At 38.0% G+C, this 19,845-nt stretch overlaps 2 protein-coding genes across 5 annotated transcripts in view; both read left to right on the top strand.

Annotated features, from left to right (window-relative positions):
• The window catches only part of ASNS (asparagine synthetase (glutamine-hydrolyzing)), an 853,397-nt gene that overhangs the window by 477,055 nt on the left and 356,497 nt on the right, over nt 1–19,845 (top strand). The gene's annotated exons all lie outside the window — the stretch shown is intronic.
• ICA1 (islet cell autoantigen 1) overlaps nt 1–19,845 on the top strand; it is a 76,266-nt gene that overhangs the window by 32,323 nt on the left and 24,098 nt on the right. For all 4 annotated transcript variants that reach the window (XM_035545175.2, XM_035545176.2, XM_035545173.2 and 1 more), the window contains 2 exons: nt 16,387–16,512; nt 16,699–16,797. In XM_035545175.2, the coding sequence (XP_035401068.1) occupies nt 16,387–16,512; nt 16,699–16,797 (225 nt within the window). The remainder of the gene's footprint in view (nt 1–16,386; nt 16,513–16,698; nt 16,798–19,845) is intronic.

Genomic DNA, 19,845 nt, shown 5'->3' with positions numbered 1-19,845 from the left:
AATGTTGTGCTCCAACAGTTTTTCTTAGACTTTATTTTATTAGACTTTTTCTGAAGTCTAATAATTATTGAATGTGTAAGCATTCAATGTAATCCTGAAATCAAAAAAAAAAAAAAAGGAAGAAGAAAGGAACTACCAAAGGTTGTTTTCACTTAATTATCCTGCTCTGTTTTGATCTTAAAATCAGAAGGAAATGATGATTGCGTAGGGAATTTCAAATGCTCGCATGAAAACTCTAACCCTGCAAACCAGTCTGTGTGGGTAAAGCCCCTAACCCACATGGATCATTATGTGAATTCAGAACCTAAATGAAGTGTAAAAATGTAAACAAGATAGGTTGTGAAAGGAGAAATGAGATTTGAAAAATTCCCTCAGTCTTAATAATCTGGAAGGCTAGGAGAATAGCTAAAGAAATATATTTTAAAAATAAATGAAATACAGATGTGACTGAATTGAGAGAATTCTGCAGGAGAGAAGAATAAACAGGAAGGGGAATACAGCTGTTGGGGAAAACATTGTTTACACAAGAGAACCAAGTTTTTCTATGGTCGCCACTGCCCAGGAATTCCTTTTTATACTTTTCTAAAATGCCTGGGCACATACATAATGTAGTCCATCTGCTTTCACTTCGTAAGGCCTTTGCTGTTCAGTTATGTGCTACATAGGCTTTGAATCTTTACAAAGATGCTAAGTTTGATTTTTCTTCTTAACATATGAAACCAAATTGAAGATATGAATGAAAAAGAAAAAATAATCTAAAAAACAACAAAACCATTCTAACCAGAGAAATGGCTAATGTGACATTTCATCTTTGTTTGTTTTTAGGGATATTCTACCTGAACCCTGTTAGATTTTAAATGTTTTAAATGTTTTCTGTGATAGAACAGTGTAAAGTCAGAAAAGCAATGCAGAAAGATTGGGTGATTTTTATAATAACTAAAATCTTTCTAAGTTTGCATCTGGACAAAATATAATTAAATTGTTTTGAGGTATACCGGTGAGGTATACTCATTGGTGTATTAAACACCAACCATGAAACTTTATAATCATCATGCATTTATTTTTTTATTTAACAACATTGTCATTTCAGGTAATATATAGCTTAGTTGTGTTTCTTACTGGAGCTGTAGTAGTGTAGAGGATTATGTACAACAATGCAAATCAGTAAGTATCGTTCTATTATCTATGCAGAAAAAGATTAAATAGAAAGCAAAACCTGAAACTCAACTGTACAACTTCTTTTCCTTCATTAGCACTGTAATCAGGGTGGCTTTATGCTCACGACAGTGAGCATCTAGGGAGTAAATATTAAAGGCAACCTGGTCATTTTGGTGATGTTACAGGTATTTTTCTTGGAGTGTTGGTGTCATACTGATAAGGTCTGCAGTGTGTCAGTTGCATTCCCCAGCATTATCTCATATCCACCCATCCCAAGTCTACTGCCATCCTTTGTGTTGGCCAAGAGGACCTTGAAGGCCAGCTTAGTGTATTATGGTGCTTTAACTGGGGAAAATGCTACTGCCCCTAAGCATGAGCTTTTCACATCCCATTCCAGTTTATTTACTTCCCCTGTCTGCCTACTCAAAAGGGACTGTGAGTCAAGTAACAGTCTTGCCCAGGCCCTGAAGAATTTAATCTGGAGGCAAATAAATGAAAAATATAAATGATATTTTCTAACTGTGATGATATTGCACCTAAAGGATTCAAGAAGACCTCCACCATATTCACCACTTCAGCAAATGAGATAGAAACTGAGCTGTATAATTACTAGGTGAATAAAATCTTGAGCATAGTAGAGAGTTTAGTTTTACACTGTATTGCAATTTTCTTTACATCATACCTCTTGCTGGTCTTTCAGTCCTCGCAAGTAGTGATAATAACCTGTCTCTGTCTCCTGCGAGGGGTAACTGCCTAATTGCTCTCCCCTTGCCATCACCTCCCCAGCTCCATGTGTGCCAACCATCCTTTGATCTCCGTTTCCATAATATAATCAGCACAATTGACTTGTGGAAAAAACGCGGAGCAATTCTCAGTACATTTAACACAAAGTCCAGGTTTCTTCTGGTTTAGAGCTGATGAAGATCTTTCATACCAGAAAGCTTATTTCTTTGCCTTTGCTGTCTCCTTTGGTTGGCCCACTTCTTGCTACAAATCTTTACAACCATTTTTGGCATCTTGCAGACTTGCATCATAGTATCCCCAAAATGACTGGATTCAGACTGTATTGAGTTACATGCATGTGTGCAAAGAACTGTTGGATTTTATCAACTCCCTCACAGTCATTTGAGGAGATGTTCTGAGTTTTTGGTTACCAGGACCAACCTCTTCCCTAAAGAGGATGTAAATTCTTGTACAAAATTGTGCACCCGTTTACAGTTTGGAATAGTGTGTGTCCAAGCATGCTGTTTTGGTAATTACTCACAACTGCAGACTGACAGATGTGTGCTTACTGCTGGAACTACATTTGGGGCTCATAATGTAAAAGCCTGTCCCAGAACTATGAAGTAATGCTACTTAAGTGAGTGTTGTCCTGTTTGCAGTTAAGAGTTTCCCGGTCAACAGAATAGAGAAATCATTGGTAATTATTTTCTGTGCATGTCATTGCTTCAAGGTCTGTATTAGTGTCAATACATTTTTTTCTTTCAGCTTAGTATAGCACACATCCTGAGTTTGACTAATACTGAAACTTGTCACCAACAGAAAGCTGAGGCACGTATGTAGGCTGCTTAAAGTAGAAAAAGCAGACCTTCTGCTAGGAAGGTTAGATGCTAGATGGTTACTGCCTTCCCTTCCTTTAAATTGTCATTTTCTGTTTGTTCCCTTCTAAAAACAATTTCCATATTGATCTAAGCTGTAAAAATGAAGTACTGTGAGAAATCTTACCATTGCAATTGCTTGAGTGATATGTTTTGTGTTGGCTGATAATCAAAGAGTAGCCAGAAGGTGTTTACCCTCTGAGGGGTAAAGCTGCTCTTGCACACAGTTTATGCCTGTGAACTCCTGTCTTGGACTGGAAATTATTCCTATTGCAGGTTTGACAGGGATTTGGTCAGGTAAAGTAAGAGGTTTTAGTGAGGCTTCATCTGCCAAGCAAATCGAAACAAAGTCCATCTTCCCTGTACCACAAAGCAAAAGACTTCGATGGAGGATGTGGGTGTAGAAAGTTGCAGCAGGCCAAGGCCTGCAGTCACACACACCTTCTAGCGGTTGCGTGAGTGGGTAAGTTCTGCCCTGTTAAGGCTCTGTGCGTCGCTTTGGCCACCCTGTGTAGCTGCCCTGGATGTGCTCCTGCTTTGTGGCCCATCCACAGCTGCTGTTCTAGGGTTTGTTTTTTTTATGTGATAAAACCCCTTTTTGTCATGTAAATACCAGATGGCCAGGGAAATTGCATTCACCCAATGTGAGCAAGTTTTGAGGAGATACCGCAGGTGTTCTTGCTCTCAGCTGTCACGTACCTGACTGTATGGCAACTGCTCCTTCTTTGGTGCAGTTCAAAGTAATACAGATTACTTTAACCATAAGTAGTTTGTCCATATGCTGGACCAAAATAGAGGAGAAGGCTCATGCAGCCAGCAGTGGTGTCAGCAGGGGTGGAGCTGCTGACAGCACCCCAGTGCTGTCCCATGTCTTCATCTGGAGCAAGAGCTACGGCTCCTTGGGTCAAAGCCCCTGAGGTCAGACCATACCCTACATACAGTAGGCACATTCATTTGGAGTTCATCTCTTTCACTCTGCACAGGCAGGAGATGTAGAAGTTGGTACGTACCATGTAAAGAGCACTGAGATATGTATTTGAAAAGTAGGGCAAGATTTTTAGAAAGAAAAAAACAGTAGTACCAATAAGAGTTGCTTTTTTTTTTTCTTCTGGGAAGAGGAATGGCTGTACAGATGCGCTGCTGTTCTGAAAGATGGTGCCTAAATGTAGTTTAACTGGTGTGAAATTCAATGCAAATGTTCACTGCGTTTTGAGAATAGCATATATGAACTTAGCTTAAAAATGTATTCTTCACAGCCTAAGTCAAGTAAACAAAGTCTTGTTTAAACATGCTTAGCAACTGTTTAATTCAAAGTCATTTTAAAAACACTTCAGTTAAGCTGCGGAAAAGTAACACATCTCCTCCATCTCTAGGACTGAGCTTGGAAGATCTTGAATCTTGTAAGATGGTGTGACTCAGTCATGTTTTTTGCTTTGCCTGAGTTTTAGTGTGTGGTTATGTTGTGCTGTGATCTTAATTTCAGTAATGATTTTGAGTGTGCATCTGATGGATTGAAGACTGTTGCTGTTGCTGCTTTTTGCTTCTTAAATTTAACAGACTTTTCCCTGTTTTATAGGAAGTCATGATTGGAGTTATGAAAGTGACCCACATCTCATGTCTGAGAGTCAGTTGCATCCTGTATTTGATAGATCTTTTTCTTAAAGCTGACTTACTGATTTTGCTTTGTATTGTGTGTTTTGTTTCAAATAATTCATTGCTAGTAGAGTGGTTGGATTCATATTCTGAAATTGCACTGTGGTGCTCTGTTTGTAAAAGCTGTTGTGAGGCTTATAGCTAAAGATTTGTTCTCTGGTTTTTGGCTGGTTGAACTTGCTGGATTGTGCTGAGAAATGTAAGGTTGGTCAGGGCTGTGTTCAGCTGGTGGTTAGGTGGAAAGGATTCAACAGAGGCTGGTCTCACCAAATAATATGCCCTTGTCTCCCTGTGTTGGGCCATGCTAGAGTGGCTTGGGAAATTGGGAAGGAAGAAGAAAATATCTCCAGAACTCCTTAGCAAAACAAAGTTAAGAGTTTTTCTGTTGCTATTGGGCTGTACCTCTCAACCTGTTGGTTTTGTTTTGTTTTTCCTCTGAAGGGACTAAATTATTTTTTAATAATGGAGGAGAAAGTGTATTCATATTGCTGCAGGGCAGTTGTTCAGAAAGTTATTTTGCACAGAGAGCAATGTTACTCGCCACAGACTGTTTTCATGTCTCAAAGATATTTGATTTGGATGTAACAAAATTTTGCTGCTGCAAAGATGCATTTGGATCCAGATCTTTGCACTACAACAGTATTGATAGTGGGTTGGAAAAGGTGTCAGATTCAACTCAAAGTTAAACAGGCAAGGAAAAAAATGCACTCTCTTGAGATGTATTCAAGCAGAATACCTTGTTGGTTGAATACCAGGAAGACCTTGGCATATGAATTTGGAGTATCTTTAACTGATGGACCGGTTCTGATTAGAATATCTAACCCAGTAGTAGGGCTGCTCTAACAATATTTATTTTTAGCAAACTACCTTGTCAAAAATTATAAAAAAGGGGAAAAAAATAGCAGTATATATGCTTTTTCCAGAGGATTCATGTAGACAATATTACTGTTCAGTGCACCACTCCCCTTTTAAATATCATGAGTAAAAGTTTCACTCAGCAGACAACCCTCTAGGACTTGAACAAGAAGAGAGGAGTGTTGCCTGCATGCTTGGGCAATGGATGCTGGAAACCAAGCTAGACATAGCCAGTAGTTTTTGACAGTTTGCAGAATTGAAATCCCAGGTCTGAATATATACATAGACTTCGGTGATGTACAAAATTTTGTGAAAATAAAATATTGAGATCTGGGCTTCTCTCTGCACTGCAGTTACAATTGTAGAAATGTTGGAGTGTTTGAAAATTGCTCCCATTCCCTCCCCAAATGAATCTGTGAATGCAAAGCTTACTTGCTGTCATACAGTTGCAATATAGGGAGCATTTCTACATGCTTTCTATTATTTAGGCATGTTTGGGCATAGACAGTGCTTGAATACACCCTGGCAATTGAAAATGAACACTCTTAGAGTTATAAAATTCTTTCATTCTTTGTGCTTTTGAATTTTCATTAGGGAAAACCTGCTATTACTGCAGTGAGAAAAAGATTGATACCTTTTTGGAAAAACGGAAGTATCCATGGTGCCTTACATCACAGAACAGCTTTCAGACAGCACCACGAGAAGGCATTGAGCCAGTGGGAGTCCAGCACAGCACCTTGCTCACAAAGCCACCTTGACCCGCCTCAGGGTTACCTTATTTGTAAGGATGGATGCGTTAGCTCAAACGCAATTCCCCCCATCTGTCCATTATCTTTGTTTGTGACCAATGGTAGCAACCAGGCAGTTGCACAGAGCAAATATATGGTGATATTTTCTTATAATACTGTGACCAATGGAGGCATCATAAGCTGCAGTGCTGTGTTTTTTTTTCTATAAAATTGACCATTTGCCTTTTGAACTCTGGTCCTCACAACAGATTGCTATGATTTGAGAGTTGCCCTACTAACACAGACGTCATGTAAAGATCCACTGTCCTGTTGAGCCCAAACTGCTGGTTTAGTATAATGCTCTCTGCTTCCTGTGTTGGCCAATGTATAGTCTTTCCCAATGTTTGTATATGCGGTCTGATAGCCTCCCAACGCTCTCCTCATTCAGCTCTTTTTTCCATACCGAAAAACCTTAATCATTCTTCTTACAGAAGCTAGTTACATCTTTGATGATACGTTTGTTCTCTCCTGCCTTTTTCCCCTTCCAGAGTAATGTAGCTCTTTTCCCTCAGTGCTAAGGCTGAACTGATATGCTTTTGCAGATCCATCTTGGCTCTGGGCAGAAGAAAAATATAGAGTGGGGAAAAAAAATCTTCATGCCACGGTATAATAATCATGGAACCAAATGCACAATGTGTGAGGAGGTTCTTGTTTCTCCACAAACCTAAAGAGATACAAGAGAGGTACAGCGTAAAACAGCAGGAATAAACACAGGGCTAGGAAGGAAGTGAGGTGGTACAAGAAGGAAAAGAGGGAAAGGAGTAAGGTGTTTGTGTATTTGTGTAAACCAGAGAGGAAAGCTACTCAGTAGGATTCAATTTCTGTGATAGCCATCTTTGAATATATTAGAAGATGGTACAACCAGCCTTTGTTTTTTTGGGGCGAAAAAAGGAAGAATATTCAAGTCAGCCATAATTTTGTATCCTCGCAGGGGTCAGAGAACTGCTCACATCTGCTGACTGTCAGTGGTTGTGAAGCAAGCAGTTTTGACCATGGCTTAGTCGTTACTGCCATGCTGGAGTTACATGGCATGTAAGCCAATAGACTCCAGGCAGTAAAATTTTTACAGGCTGAGTACTGAAAAAACTTAAGAGGCAGACTAGACAGAAGTGTGACACAAAGAACAAATTTCATATTCTACAAAAATGATTGCTTGTGTTCATGACCTCGCTGTTTTGTAAATATGATATTTGTATAATAACCTTTAGGAAAAAAAAATTCTCTGTTGGGATTTAAAAATAGCACTGTTTCCAATAACATATTTTGTTACCTTATATATTTTTTTATATTGCTTTTAAAGAAAAAACAAAATACAGGAAAGTTCATTAAGCACTTTGCTTCTTGCCATGACGTTGTCCTTGACCCAGGTGGCTTACCACAGAAGAACATGTTGCAGACAGCCAACTAGGTGACATGGGTTTCGAAACAGGAAGAAAAAGGCAGGTATCTGACCCAAAGTAGTGGGAAGATAAGGGCAGAAAGGGCTAGAAATTAAGAAAAAGCTACACTGGCAGGTAAAAAAAAAAAAAAAAAAAAAAAAAAAAAAAAAAAGCAATACGCAGTTAAAGAAGAAAACAGAGAATGGAAGTCGTAGTTTGGCATACATTTGTATCCTGAGCATGATGGCTTCGTCTCCATTGACTGCAGATACTAACAGCACGGTAGCATCTGCTTGGAGTCCTGTATTTAGGAGCTCTTTTGTACATTTAATTGTAATTTCATCTCTTTGTATATTCTTCTTTACTGCTTTCAGGCAGCAAATTGCTAATTGCAGTTATGCAGCTGCATTTGCAAGGTGTCTGCTCCAGTTTTTGTCAAGATCTTCTGTGAAGATGTAGCTTAGCCAGCAGCAGGAGTCTCTAGGAAACAGAGACAGTTTTTTTGAGCAGTCCACACCTCTGGCTTAAACTGGAGGGGGAGAGAGAGAGAGAGAGGGAGAATCAAAAGTATAAGAGGTAACTTGAGGACTAGAGGAAATTGCTTTAGACAAGGTGTTTCTAGGTCAATCTGTCTCATTTATCGAAGAGAAGATGGAGAGTTGGCTTGACTGTGGTATGTAAGTTCCTGAAGCTCCTCAGTCCCCTCTTCAGGAGTTTAGCAAGAATCATTTCTTGGAAGCTTATACTAGATGAATTCAAATAGTAAATAAGCACATATTTAAATAGTTATGGTTGTTATTAACAATAAAGGAACTTGTTTTATTTCCAGACAACACTTAGGTTAGAATTCCTTGCCTTATCTTCTGACATTAGCTGTGTAGGTGTCTGCACTTAAGCTAATCATCAAATGCTCCCTTTGTAGTCCAGTGGAGAGAAATGGGCAGTTTTAGGGTAACATGAATCAAACTCTATAGAGTCAATAGTGGATGGAGAGCTGGCCAGCACAAAGTAAAAAAGACTGGAGAGTAACAGCGTAGATGTCAGCGGCTGAGCTCGTTGCACCTAGCTTGTCTTTCTGGAAGATGTGCCTTAGGGCAAGCGCAGGAGTGATGTTTTGTGATTGATCTGTTGTGTCCATAAACTCTCTAGCCAAATACATAGCAACTAGTTAGGAACACTTTTCTAGAAAACCTCCTACAGAAATTCCCAAAGCTGGATCAGGTACGAATGATTTGGCTATGCATAAGGAAAAATTTTGGCACAACAGTGACTACAATTTTGAGGATTACGGTGGGAGTTAAAATGGCTCCCAAAGAATTGCCGAAACGGGCTCTGTCCTATCAGGGTAAGTGTTGACAATCACAGAATCACAAAAAATAATGGATCTTTCTTAGTGCTTCCTGGAGTTTAAAAGTTTGTTACCCACAAATACCTGAACATTTTAATGAAGTGTTTTTAACATATCCAAAAAAAAAAAAGTACAAATTTGTTTTACTTAAAATTCAAAATTGCAATATTTTTAAAACTATTACTTCAGCTAAAGCTAATGACAAATCTGAAGTGTTTTTTAAACTCTGAAAACTTAGTATATTTGCATTGGATTAAGCTTCGCCTATTACCTAATTATGTTGTTTTCTAGGTAGCTAAGGTTTTAAATATTGTAATTGCTGATGGATTTAAAATACAGAACATTATCATCCCACCTTAAAAGATTTTCAGGTTGTTCTGTTCCATTCTGGGAGATGATAATGATCTCTAGTGATAAATATGTATATGTATGTTTGTATATGCAGTTTAGGTTCTAAGTAGTGCAACCTTGCAAAGTTTCTTAAATATAGCTTCTTAAAAGGCTCTTAAAATTTTCCTTTTCAAGTTATATGTTCAGTGCCTCAGGTTAGCATGGCATGTTAGAGGCAGAAGTAAGAGCTGTCAGAGTACAGTCAGTTTCCTGATGAAAAAAGAATTAAAACCCCAGTTCTGTGGTGTAGCATCAGAGACACTGATGGGAATAGAACACAAAATGTGTTCTTTTATTTCTGTTAAGAAAAAGGCCTATGAAACCCGGTTGTATTATCCATTGCATGCTACACTCTAATTTAGAGCTGTACGTTGTGTCAAAGCTATCATGTGTCGGTGTAAAGTGTCCATGTGAAATTTAGTTCTGTTATGTAATCCTTTCCTTGCCTGGTACACAAAAATTCTCCTGTCTATAGCATCTTTATTACCACTTCCAGAGGGGGACAGAAGGAGTAGAAAGAAGGAAGTTTAAAATGCTATGGCTTTACCCCTGAGAAATGGTACACAGTGTGCAAAAAAGCCCCCTACAAAGCCTGAAATTTTAAGTAGTAATTTGAGTTCAGTTTTATCTTCATACTAGTCAGGATATGTTTATATTTTTATTACAAATCAGTAGAAGCAGGAAAAAAAAAAATCCAAGCCCTTCAAACTCTCCTAATTATCAGATCCAGGAGCACAGCTGAAGGCTGAAGTTCATTTGAATGTGCTTTGTCCAGACACCCTGTGGCAGCTCTAATGCTTTTTAGCTGGTAGGTGTTGGTGGTAGAGCTGTGCACGTGCATGCACAGGTGCTGATGTGCATACTGCACTGAAGGTTTAAGAGAACTGTACCGCCCAAATCAAGAACAGCGCATGCTGCTCGTGATCATGTCTGCAAGATAGGAATGTTTAGTCCTTTCATTTTGGAAAATGGAAGGAGGGATTGCTACCTTTTGAAGGAACCTTTTAATTTCTCCTACCTTCTGTGTTTTGTGCTCAGCCTGCGTTACCGAGTGCCTGACTCCACTACTTTGGAGATGCCCAGGGTGGTCTCATCACAGGGCTCCTGTGCAGGTGCATTGCATGGTGTCTTACAGCGTGTGCTGGTGCTGGACTTGGTGCTAGCACGGCTGGCATCCATGCTTAGTGAAAGGGGGAAAAGAAAAGTTTTACCAAGGGCTACAGCATTCTGGTTCGGTAGACTCCACTGTCCCCAGGGCAGGAGTCATCCCTTAGGTATCCAACAAGGGCTTGTTTTCCCAGCGCAGTCCCAATTTAAACCTTCATCCTTCAAACACTGGCGCTTGTACTTAAGTATCGCACATCACTGGGGCAAGACCTGTAACTTATTCAGTACTTTTTGGTGTCTCGTGCAGTGGGACCCCATCTCATTGAAACCTCCAGTAACTGCTGCGATACAAATGTTAAATAATAATGAGCAATAGTATTTGAAATCAAAGGGGATAGATGAAAATGGGAATTATCATCAAGGACTATTGTTCTTATGTGAGAATTAAAACTATTACAGCTGTTACTTTGTCTCACATTTTGATTACAGAGGTGAGTGAAAAATCCTGTCTTTGACTAAATCTTATTTTGTGAGAAGGAAAACTGAGTGTAAGAATGATGCTAACACACAAATTCAAATAGGATGAGATAGTGAAAATGGCTATAATAGAGCTGGTTTGAATGACAGAATTTGCATGCAAGCTACCGGGTTTGGGGGAATAACATTTTGATTATAAAGTGACTTTTTACTAGTTCTTTTCTTTAGACAGCTTCATCAGAGTATAAGCAGAGTGAAATATATTTCAGAGTCACGGAGATTCAGTTGTTCTGACTAGAAATGAAAAATATTGTGATTAAATGGGAAAAAACAAACAAACAAACAAAAAACCTTTTACCAGCGTATGATGAAGACTTCATGGTCATTTTGTTTGTACACAGTGTTTCAGATCTAGTTTGACAGAGAAAGGTGATTGTTCTTTGTCCCAGTAAATACAGCAAAATGCTGCTACTGATTCACCAATCCATATTAAGCTGCATTTCTCTATATTCTGCTACAGAATGCTATAGCATTTCTTCTGCTTCCCCCTCTCCCCCCCCTTCTTTCTTTGCAGTACTTCTTACACTCCTGCTTTATTGCGTATGTTCAATTCCAGGACTGTACAAACATGCTGCAGTGAGAACTCTGAACAAGTGAATTAGATATTCCAATTAAATCTAAAATCTCAGGGTAATTATGTCAGGTAAATTGCTAGTAGGTATTTGCAATTATTTGAATAGAGATTGATTTCATCACGTTATGTTGGATATCACTGTTTCAGCTGAATGTTTAAAGTTCTCACTATAAATGTTTCAGCTGCTTAAAAAAAAAAAAAAGGTCTTACGTGGCTGAAAAGTCTTTGTGCTATGTTGTATCTTATGATAGACTTGCCTTGATCAAGTCCATACCTAATGAGTTTTATGCCACTTTTGGATACCAGGAAGTTTTCTCAATCTCCTTTCCAGAACCTTTATCGCTTACAACACAGTTAGCCTAATCTATGTTTAATTTAGCTTTCACTTACATCTGTTGTCTTTTCTCATGGATTTGCTGATACACAGAAACAACCTCGAAACAGGACATTTTGGTTTTCAATAACGCTGTTCCAAAGCATTATTTGCTTGTACTGCTGTAGTGACTGGGATCTGAGTAATGGGTAGCAATTCCGCTCTGCTAGTCTTCTATAGAAATAGAAGAAAAAGGCAGCTCGTAAGGCAGGCATATCTGCAATTTTTCCACTCATCCCACAGAATTAACCATTACTTCAAAGCTGATTTATCTGCTGTTCTTCTGTGGCAGAAAGGCTGACGATATTTTTGTTGCTTTAAAGAGTAAGACAGGTAGACGACTAATGGTAATTAAGTCGTTTATAAGAACTGCAACACGACTGCGAATTTGCTTAATAGGGTGAGGTGCCTGGGAATGTGTGCACAAGCAGGAGAAATTGCAATTAAGTCCAAAATGTCAAACTTGAGAAATGTATCACTGGAACTTACACACTTTTTTCTAGGTTACCTAAACTCATACCTCTTTCAAGAATTGTTCCACTTCTTGAACAGATTTGGTGTACGTCTGCTTAGCTTCAAACCTGGCAGATATTAGGATCTATTACACTGTTCAAGTGGTTTTCCTTTCTAGGTAGGCATTTCTCACTTTGTAAATTTCATCTCCTAAAATTAACTTTTATCAATGTTTCTCATCAGTTCATAAATGAAGGGCTAAGGCAGATGAACAGAAGTTCGCTACCTCTTCTTTAAACATTGTTCTTATGTATTATTCCTACAAGTTCATGGAACAGAGATTAATACATACAATAAATACTATTCCCACTCAAGGGAACAGTTGAGTCAAAGTATAGCCTGCAAAATGCAGAACATAGCAAAGCACACTAAAATCAGGCTTAGTACTGTGGAAGACTTAGGAAGTCCGCATGTTGCACGTGAAATAGTTTAGTTACAGTCATTATTTTGTATAAAACATTACCTTTTATGTTCTCAGACTATGCAGCATCAATCATGACTTTAAAAAAATAAAAATCAATAGGTGCTTGCATGTGTTGGTGTAAAATTGTAATGGGTGCTCCTTTTCATAACTTCGTAGCTTGACTGGTGTTATTACAGTTCTGTGGGAGCCGTGATAACCTAGTTCCTTATGCTTTCTGTGCTGTATGCTACATACTTTGTCCTCAAACTGCAGTCTACTTTAGTCTTTAGAACAATTAGGTATACCAGAAGGTGCTACACTTACTTAATGCAGAGATTTGTGTCGATTCCATCTGCTGGTGGAGTTTACCCAGAGCCCCCAGCAGGAAGGTTTGCTATATTCCAGGAATTTTTCCCTCTTGATTTACTTCCCCCCCTTTTCCACCCTGTACACACATTGTGCATGCTTTTCAGATCGAGTAAGTGAGAGGCTGGGTGACAAATTAGACTGAAAGCATCTGTTTCTGCTTCTATGCTGGAAGTGCTGAGACAAAAATATACAGTATATAGAATGAGTTAGTGCATTTATCTGATTTAAGTTCGGTTTGGAGATGATGCCTCACTAGCTGAATTCTCCCTGAAACTGGGCTACTACTAGAAATAAATTTTGCATTTTACGATAGACTAAAAGAAAGTAGTAACATAGAAGTACTATAGAAGACATAAATGTTCCTTGAAAACACATGACAAATCCATATTTTAGTAACTGAATGTACTGAACAGGATTTTTGATTGCGTCTAAACTTTTTTTTGATGATAGCACTATTGAAAGCTGGGCCTTTTCTGTTTGAGTATAGATTTAGGAACCTGTGTTTGCAAATATTTGCCCTTACAGTCAAGCATCCCAGAGTCTGACTTTCAAACCCCCAGGATTTAGGATCTTAACACTGTCTATTAAAATGTCTATTAAATGTCTATTAAAAACACAGTCTATTAAAATTATTTCAGTTTTATCTGACTTCTTAGAGTTTATCAAGCTATTGATTTAATGCTTTGTTTTCTCATGTGTTCTCTTTAAAGAATTCTGTCCCTTAAATATTGTACTTTGATATTTGCATTAAAAAATTAAAAGCAGATTGTTTTTCCTTAGAAAGAGGAAAATAGGGAGGGTAGTGGTCTTTTTTATGTCAGTAGTGCCATGGTAAGATTTTCTTGTACAGCATAAATCTCATAACTAGCACCTATGGATTCAGATGCTTCAGAGCTCTTTTATTGTAAAATGTCTGCCTTGCCTTTGCTTCAGCACAGTTCTCGTACTCAGTAAAATCCCAACACTTCTCAGACCAGGATTTTGAAGGAATTTCTTATGTTGTGCTCAAGTGAAACAAAACATACAAGTAAAAATTTTCAGGATAGAAACCACAGTGAAGTCCTGTTTGTAATGTTTTAAAGAGTAATTGCAGAGAAAGGAGAAGATTAGTATGTATTACATCAACTTTCCCTTGAGTAGAAAAGCAAAGGTTCGTTCTGATAACTTGTGTGGTATTAAGCAGATTACACTTTGTAAGTGTAAAGGTTTTATACCTAATTCCTGAAGCCACAAGTGATCTTAAAAGATTTCTAATAATAATTTAAATTGAAAATGCACTTATATGTAAAAGGCAAAAGCTTGTGCTGATGCATTATGTGGTGTTCTTCCTGGGCTGTCCTACACTGCTGCTGTAAAATGGACAGTGCTTCTGCTGAATAAACTTTCAGTACATCAAAAAAGCTGAAAAACATTCTTCACTGAACAGTTCTTATACTTTCGCGTCTTCCCTGGTTGGCAAGATAAATGTGTGTCATTTGGTAACACAGCACTGCATTAGGTATTTTGGATCATCTGTATGGACATATCAAGTATATATGTTTGTATTCCATGTTGTGTTATGAATCCTCTTTGTCAGGGTTCTAGGTTTAAAAAGAGGCAATTGCATGTTAAGATAAAATGTTGATGTTGTTTCTTGCTAAGTGCCACTGAAGACTGTTTGTAGGAAGACTGCAACTAGAAACTTCACAAGTTTTTTGTTTTCTGGCCTTTTTATTTGTCTTTTAAGGAGCTGGAGACATGAGATAGACCCAAATCCCAGTCTGTTGTATGAAGTGGAAACCATGGGTGCAATTTCCTCCTTTCTAAGGGAATTCAAATCTGTCTCTGTCTCACCAAAACATATCCTAACTGCCGAAGAACTCTTCCAGCTATGGACAGCCCCCTTTAGTTTGAAGGTCTTTCAGTATGCTAAAACAACACAAGTAGAGTGGAATCATAGAATCACAGAACGGCTCGGGTTGAAAGCAACCTTAAAGATCATCTTAGTTACAGCTCCCCCTGCCATGGGCAGTAGTCAGTAAAATGCTGTAGTCTAGTGGTTAGAGCACTGGATCGGGCCAGGAGAAGTTCGGGATGTAGTTGTGTGACCAGAAGTCTCATGTACTATAAGCGAGTTTGGGTAAATGTGATTGGAAATATGGTAACCCTAATGCTTCAGATTACGTTATGAGGTGTGTCTCTGTCCTTCCTGTGTAAAGGAGCACAGGTACTTGCTGCAAGGTGCTGGATTCACTTCTCTAGACCAGAAGCATACAAGTTTGTCATATCTTGTGTGACTGAGTCTGTGTATTTTGAACAAAATAAGTTTACTCTCAGAATTAGGCAAGTAAAGAAAAGAAAATGTGTTTGATTTTGGTTTGTTGTGGGTTTTTTTTCACTGAATTGTTTTGGGGTAGATATTTTATTATGACAGAGTTGTAAGAAAAATTATCACATTTTCTGCTTTGATAATTTCATATTTACTTGGATGAAAATTTTGTTGTATACAAAGATCTCTGTTAATACAATATTTAGGGTATTGTACAAAGCTGTTTTAAAAATGAGGTATCCTGTGCACAAAATGCATCAACTGTCTGCCCTGATATGTGATGAGAATACACGTCTTTTTGTTAAATGTGCTGTTTGTGTAACAGACAGTATCTTGTATGCACCTAACACTTAGCAGAAGAATCATTTGAAAAACTAAAATTCTTTGAAACAGAAATTGAGAAATTGAGAAACAGAAATTGAGAAATTGTTCCTAAGAAAGGGGGGCCTTGATGTTTGTGTTATAGCAATGAACAGGGTAAGCACTCCTATTCGAAGTAAAACTTTAATGAGAGAACTTTTTCGAACAGTTCAAAGTTTTATTGAAGTGCTATACTATCAGCAAGAGTTTCGGACTGCCTTTAAAGTTTGTCAGTATAATTTGTTTCTTACTGTAGGTACATGGAGATGTCTTTATGTATGCGTGTATATTATGTTATAAACTTATAATTTCAAATTTGCTGGCCAGGATTTGAATTGGTATTTCTATAGAGAAAGATCAAAATAAGTGTGTTTTCTAGTTATTATCTTCCCAGTGTATATATAATACTACTATTCATCGTATAAACAGGTTAGAAAAGTCTCTTCACTGAATATATTAGAAAAGTAATATAAATGATAGTAAGAACTGTATTTTAGCATGTTAGCCTGCCATAGCTTATTTTCTGTTGGACGGATACTATAATAAAGTTCTATATAATTTTTAATTGAGTCTGTTCAGAATTTTGATTTCCCTGAAAGTTGTATTAATTTGCTCTTTCATGAGAAAAACAGAGAAAAAAATCTCTACATAAACAATTTTCCTTTGTTTGAAGGTTCAAGCTCAAGTGCGACATGCAAAACTCAACTTTGACAAACTGAAGACTGATGTCTGTCAAAAAGTCGATCTTTTGGGAGCTAGCAGATGCAACCTTCTTTCTCATGTGTTAACAACATATCAGGTACCGAGAAAAAACCCATGAACCTCCAAAATAAAATTTCCTGTTAATATATTGTTTTTAACAGGTTACTATAGCAATTTTCAAATACAAGAATATGTAACTGATATTGGAGGGGAGATGTAAAATCTGTAAAAGCAGATTGGTGTTTAAGCTAACATTGCCTTGAAATTTTACTCTCCCTTACAGACAACACTTCTTCATTTTTGGGAAAAAACTTCACACACGATGGCAGCTATCCATGAAAGTTTCAAAGGTTATCAGCCATATGAATTCACTATGTTAAAGGTAAGGAATATATCGGTATGTTTGTCTGCCCAGTGATAACAAATAAGAGACCGTATAACCCTGTAGAAAGCACGCATTCATATTTTGTCCATATGTTGTCTGGAAATTTAATCCCTGTCCCATCTTTTCATTTAAATACATGTTTTCTGTCAAATGTACTTCTGGCTAGTAAGATCAAAAACTGCATGTAGAGTGTAGTGATAAAGGACATATTTCAAAGGAAGACAATGTTCAGGGCTACACTTAAGTATGTGTTTAAGTGCTAACTGGGATTGGTTTTGATTGTTCCTGAAGAATCATAAAGTCCAGCAGAATTAGGGATTTATGTTCCCCTCCAAAATTCCACAAATGAATTAATACTATTTTGCCTTTGTATTTGCTTTTCAAAACTCCTATGCTGTAAGAAGACCTTATCAGACTAAGTATAAATACAGGGATGCTCAGTCTCCACACCTGCTCTGAAGTACTCAGACTTTCTACCCCTTAACTGCTCTGGAAATCACTTTTTTTCCTTGACTAGTGGTTATTTGCTGATCTTTCAATACGGAAAATGTGCACTATCTGACTGAAGTCTGAGTTCAGAGTTCAGTCATGTTTCTACGAAATAGGCACTTAGCAGTGTATGTTTTCCTGGTCATGTCTGCCCCTGCATAAGAAGTTGCTTTGCCCGTTGTATATTGAAGTTCAGTGGAGAAAGAGGGAAACAGGAAAAAGTCACTAATTTCCCAGTTATCCACATAGATGTCTTTTTCCAGTAGTTATTTTTTGCAACATAACAACTGTGTCATTGGCTGATCCTATTTGGATATGAGAAAAATAGCCTTTGTCTGAAGAAGGTCTGATGGAAGGGTTACCACTGGGAGGAAAGTAAGGAATGAAGAGCCTGCAGCAAAGCACTCTTTACTTGGAGAGACAGCCCCGTCTGAAAGCAATTAGGAGTCATAGCCTCAATCTGTGAGATGTTTGTGGATATGACATGCAGAAGTGGAAGCTGGGCTGCAGTGTGCTGTATAGCCTGTGGCTACCCCAGAGCTCCTGGAGAACAAGCACCTGAAGGTATAAAGTTTAGTTCACCCCAGGCTACCATATTTGCCCGTACATGACCATGCTATATTTAAAGTTGTTTTCTAGAATGTGTGTTGGAAGGGAGTAGTTTCTGAACTTTGAAGTACGTAAAGAGCTTGTGGAGACTGTTATTCCTACAGCTTGAAACATCACAACAAAACAAACAGCCAAACATGTTTCAAGCTTCAGTCTTTCCTGACCAGAGGACAGAAAGAAAAGGAAGTTCTGGTCTGGGCAGCTTTAAAGACTCATAAACTTTTCCATCTTACCCAGTCTCTGTCCTGCAGGAGAAGTCTGCATTTGCTATGAAGCTAACAGAACTCTGTGCTTCCTTCTCACATCGTCCATACATGGGTTCTAGCCAGAGTGTATCTCCATATTCCAGCAGGAGACGGTTGGGAATAGTTATCTTGACACTGCCAGTAATTGCCTACAGACTCACCAGTTAAACTCTAAATCAGAAAAAAGGTCCTCTTTGTTTCCCCATCATCACTTCCCATTGCAGTGACGGCTGGTTCACAGCCTGGGTTTAGCATGGCCAGAGTCCTGTTGAGGAGCCTGGGAAGCACGCGGTGGGGCTGTTCTGCTCCTAACTTCTTGATGTTTGAAGTTTTCTGAAGAATTTTTTCTCTATGCTTTCAATCAAACTCTTTTCAATCTAATTTGTGCAGACACCCAGCAAAAATACAGGCTATTTATTCTCTCTCATATCTAAAAACATGATCATTTGAACAAGATATATCACGTTTCAAAATGCATAACATTTAGATACCTTGGAAAGAAACTTGTACAGAAAATGCACTGCTTCTGGAGCATGAAGTACCCTAGTGATGGAGAATGAGAAGTACCCTCGTGTTGGAAGATGAGAGAGAGTTTGGAATGCTTGTTATCTTTTGAACTTTCTCCTGTGAAAGATTTTAGTGTAATCTAAATTTGGAATTAAATTGGGAATCTGTGATGGAGAAATGCAATCTATATTGTGTGCACATGTGCAACAAGCACTCCCGGGAACAGAAAGTAATTGTAAAAATGATTGTGGATATTGTAGTATGTTTAGGGTGAAGCCCTAACTTTGTTATGAGAATCATAACCGTTTTTATTGCTGGCCTCCTGCTCTGAAAAGATGTGATTTCCTGTTTGTGCAGTTATATGTATGCTGAGAAATAATGCTAATCAGGGGTTAGTTTTATACTACAGAATTTCATGGAAGTCTGTGCTTGCAGAAAACAGCTGCTTGGGGATAAGACTCTGTTGCTGCCTTTTAGTATCAGTTCTTTATTTCTTTTGGTCTCTTGAGTGTGGGATTATTTTTTTAGTATATCAAAGTTCAGTCTCCTACATGATCTCTTTTGCCTCAATTAGTAGTTTCTGTTTGTTTACATTAAATGGTTGCTGAGAAGATTCAGTTAAAATTTGTTGGTTGCATCAGGTGCGATTCTGTTGCCTGACAGCATGGGTGTCTACTGCTGCTTTAGGTACCTTCAGGTCAGTCTCCAAACCTCCAGAAGGGTGTGGACTCCCTCAAGTCCCATGCCTTCTCTGCTAGACATGAGTGGGGAAAAACAAGAGATGTTTATGGTTAGGAACTGATCCTTACCAGTCATGCCATGTGCTTATGCCAGCGTTTAAGGAGTTGCAACCTACTTCAAGTATTATTTTTTTATAACATATAATAAATGGCTATAGGTGATCTTTGGTAGTGCAGTTTCTAGTGGAGAAACTTCTGGTCAAAAAAGATATCATGTCTGCTGTTTACTTTATGTGTTAAAAACATACAAATGGGATATATAATTGCTTAAAAGATACATAAAATATTTTAATGTGCCCATTTCTACATGTTTAATTGGGAGTTGTCTCTTAGATATAAGACAAGGAAAAATATTCTTTAAAGGGATCTTTTCTAAAATAGTGAATTTGGTGCTTGCAAATCATTTTCCTTTTATGATTCTAGTTCTGTTACTAGCAGCTTAACTTTACTCATCC

This window comes from Cygnus atratus, chromosome 2 (assembly GCF_013377495.2).
Source record: "Cygnus atratus isolate AKBS03 ecotype Queensland, Australia chromosome 2, CAtr_DNAZoo_HiC_assembly, whole genome shotgun sequence".
Classification (NCBI taxonomy): Eukaryota; Metazoa; Chordata; class Aves; order Anseriformes; family Anatidae; genus Cygnus; species Cygnus atratus.
This window is presented reverse-complemented; position numbering and strand designations above follow the sequence as displayed.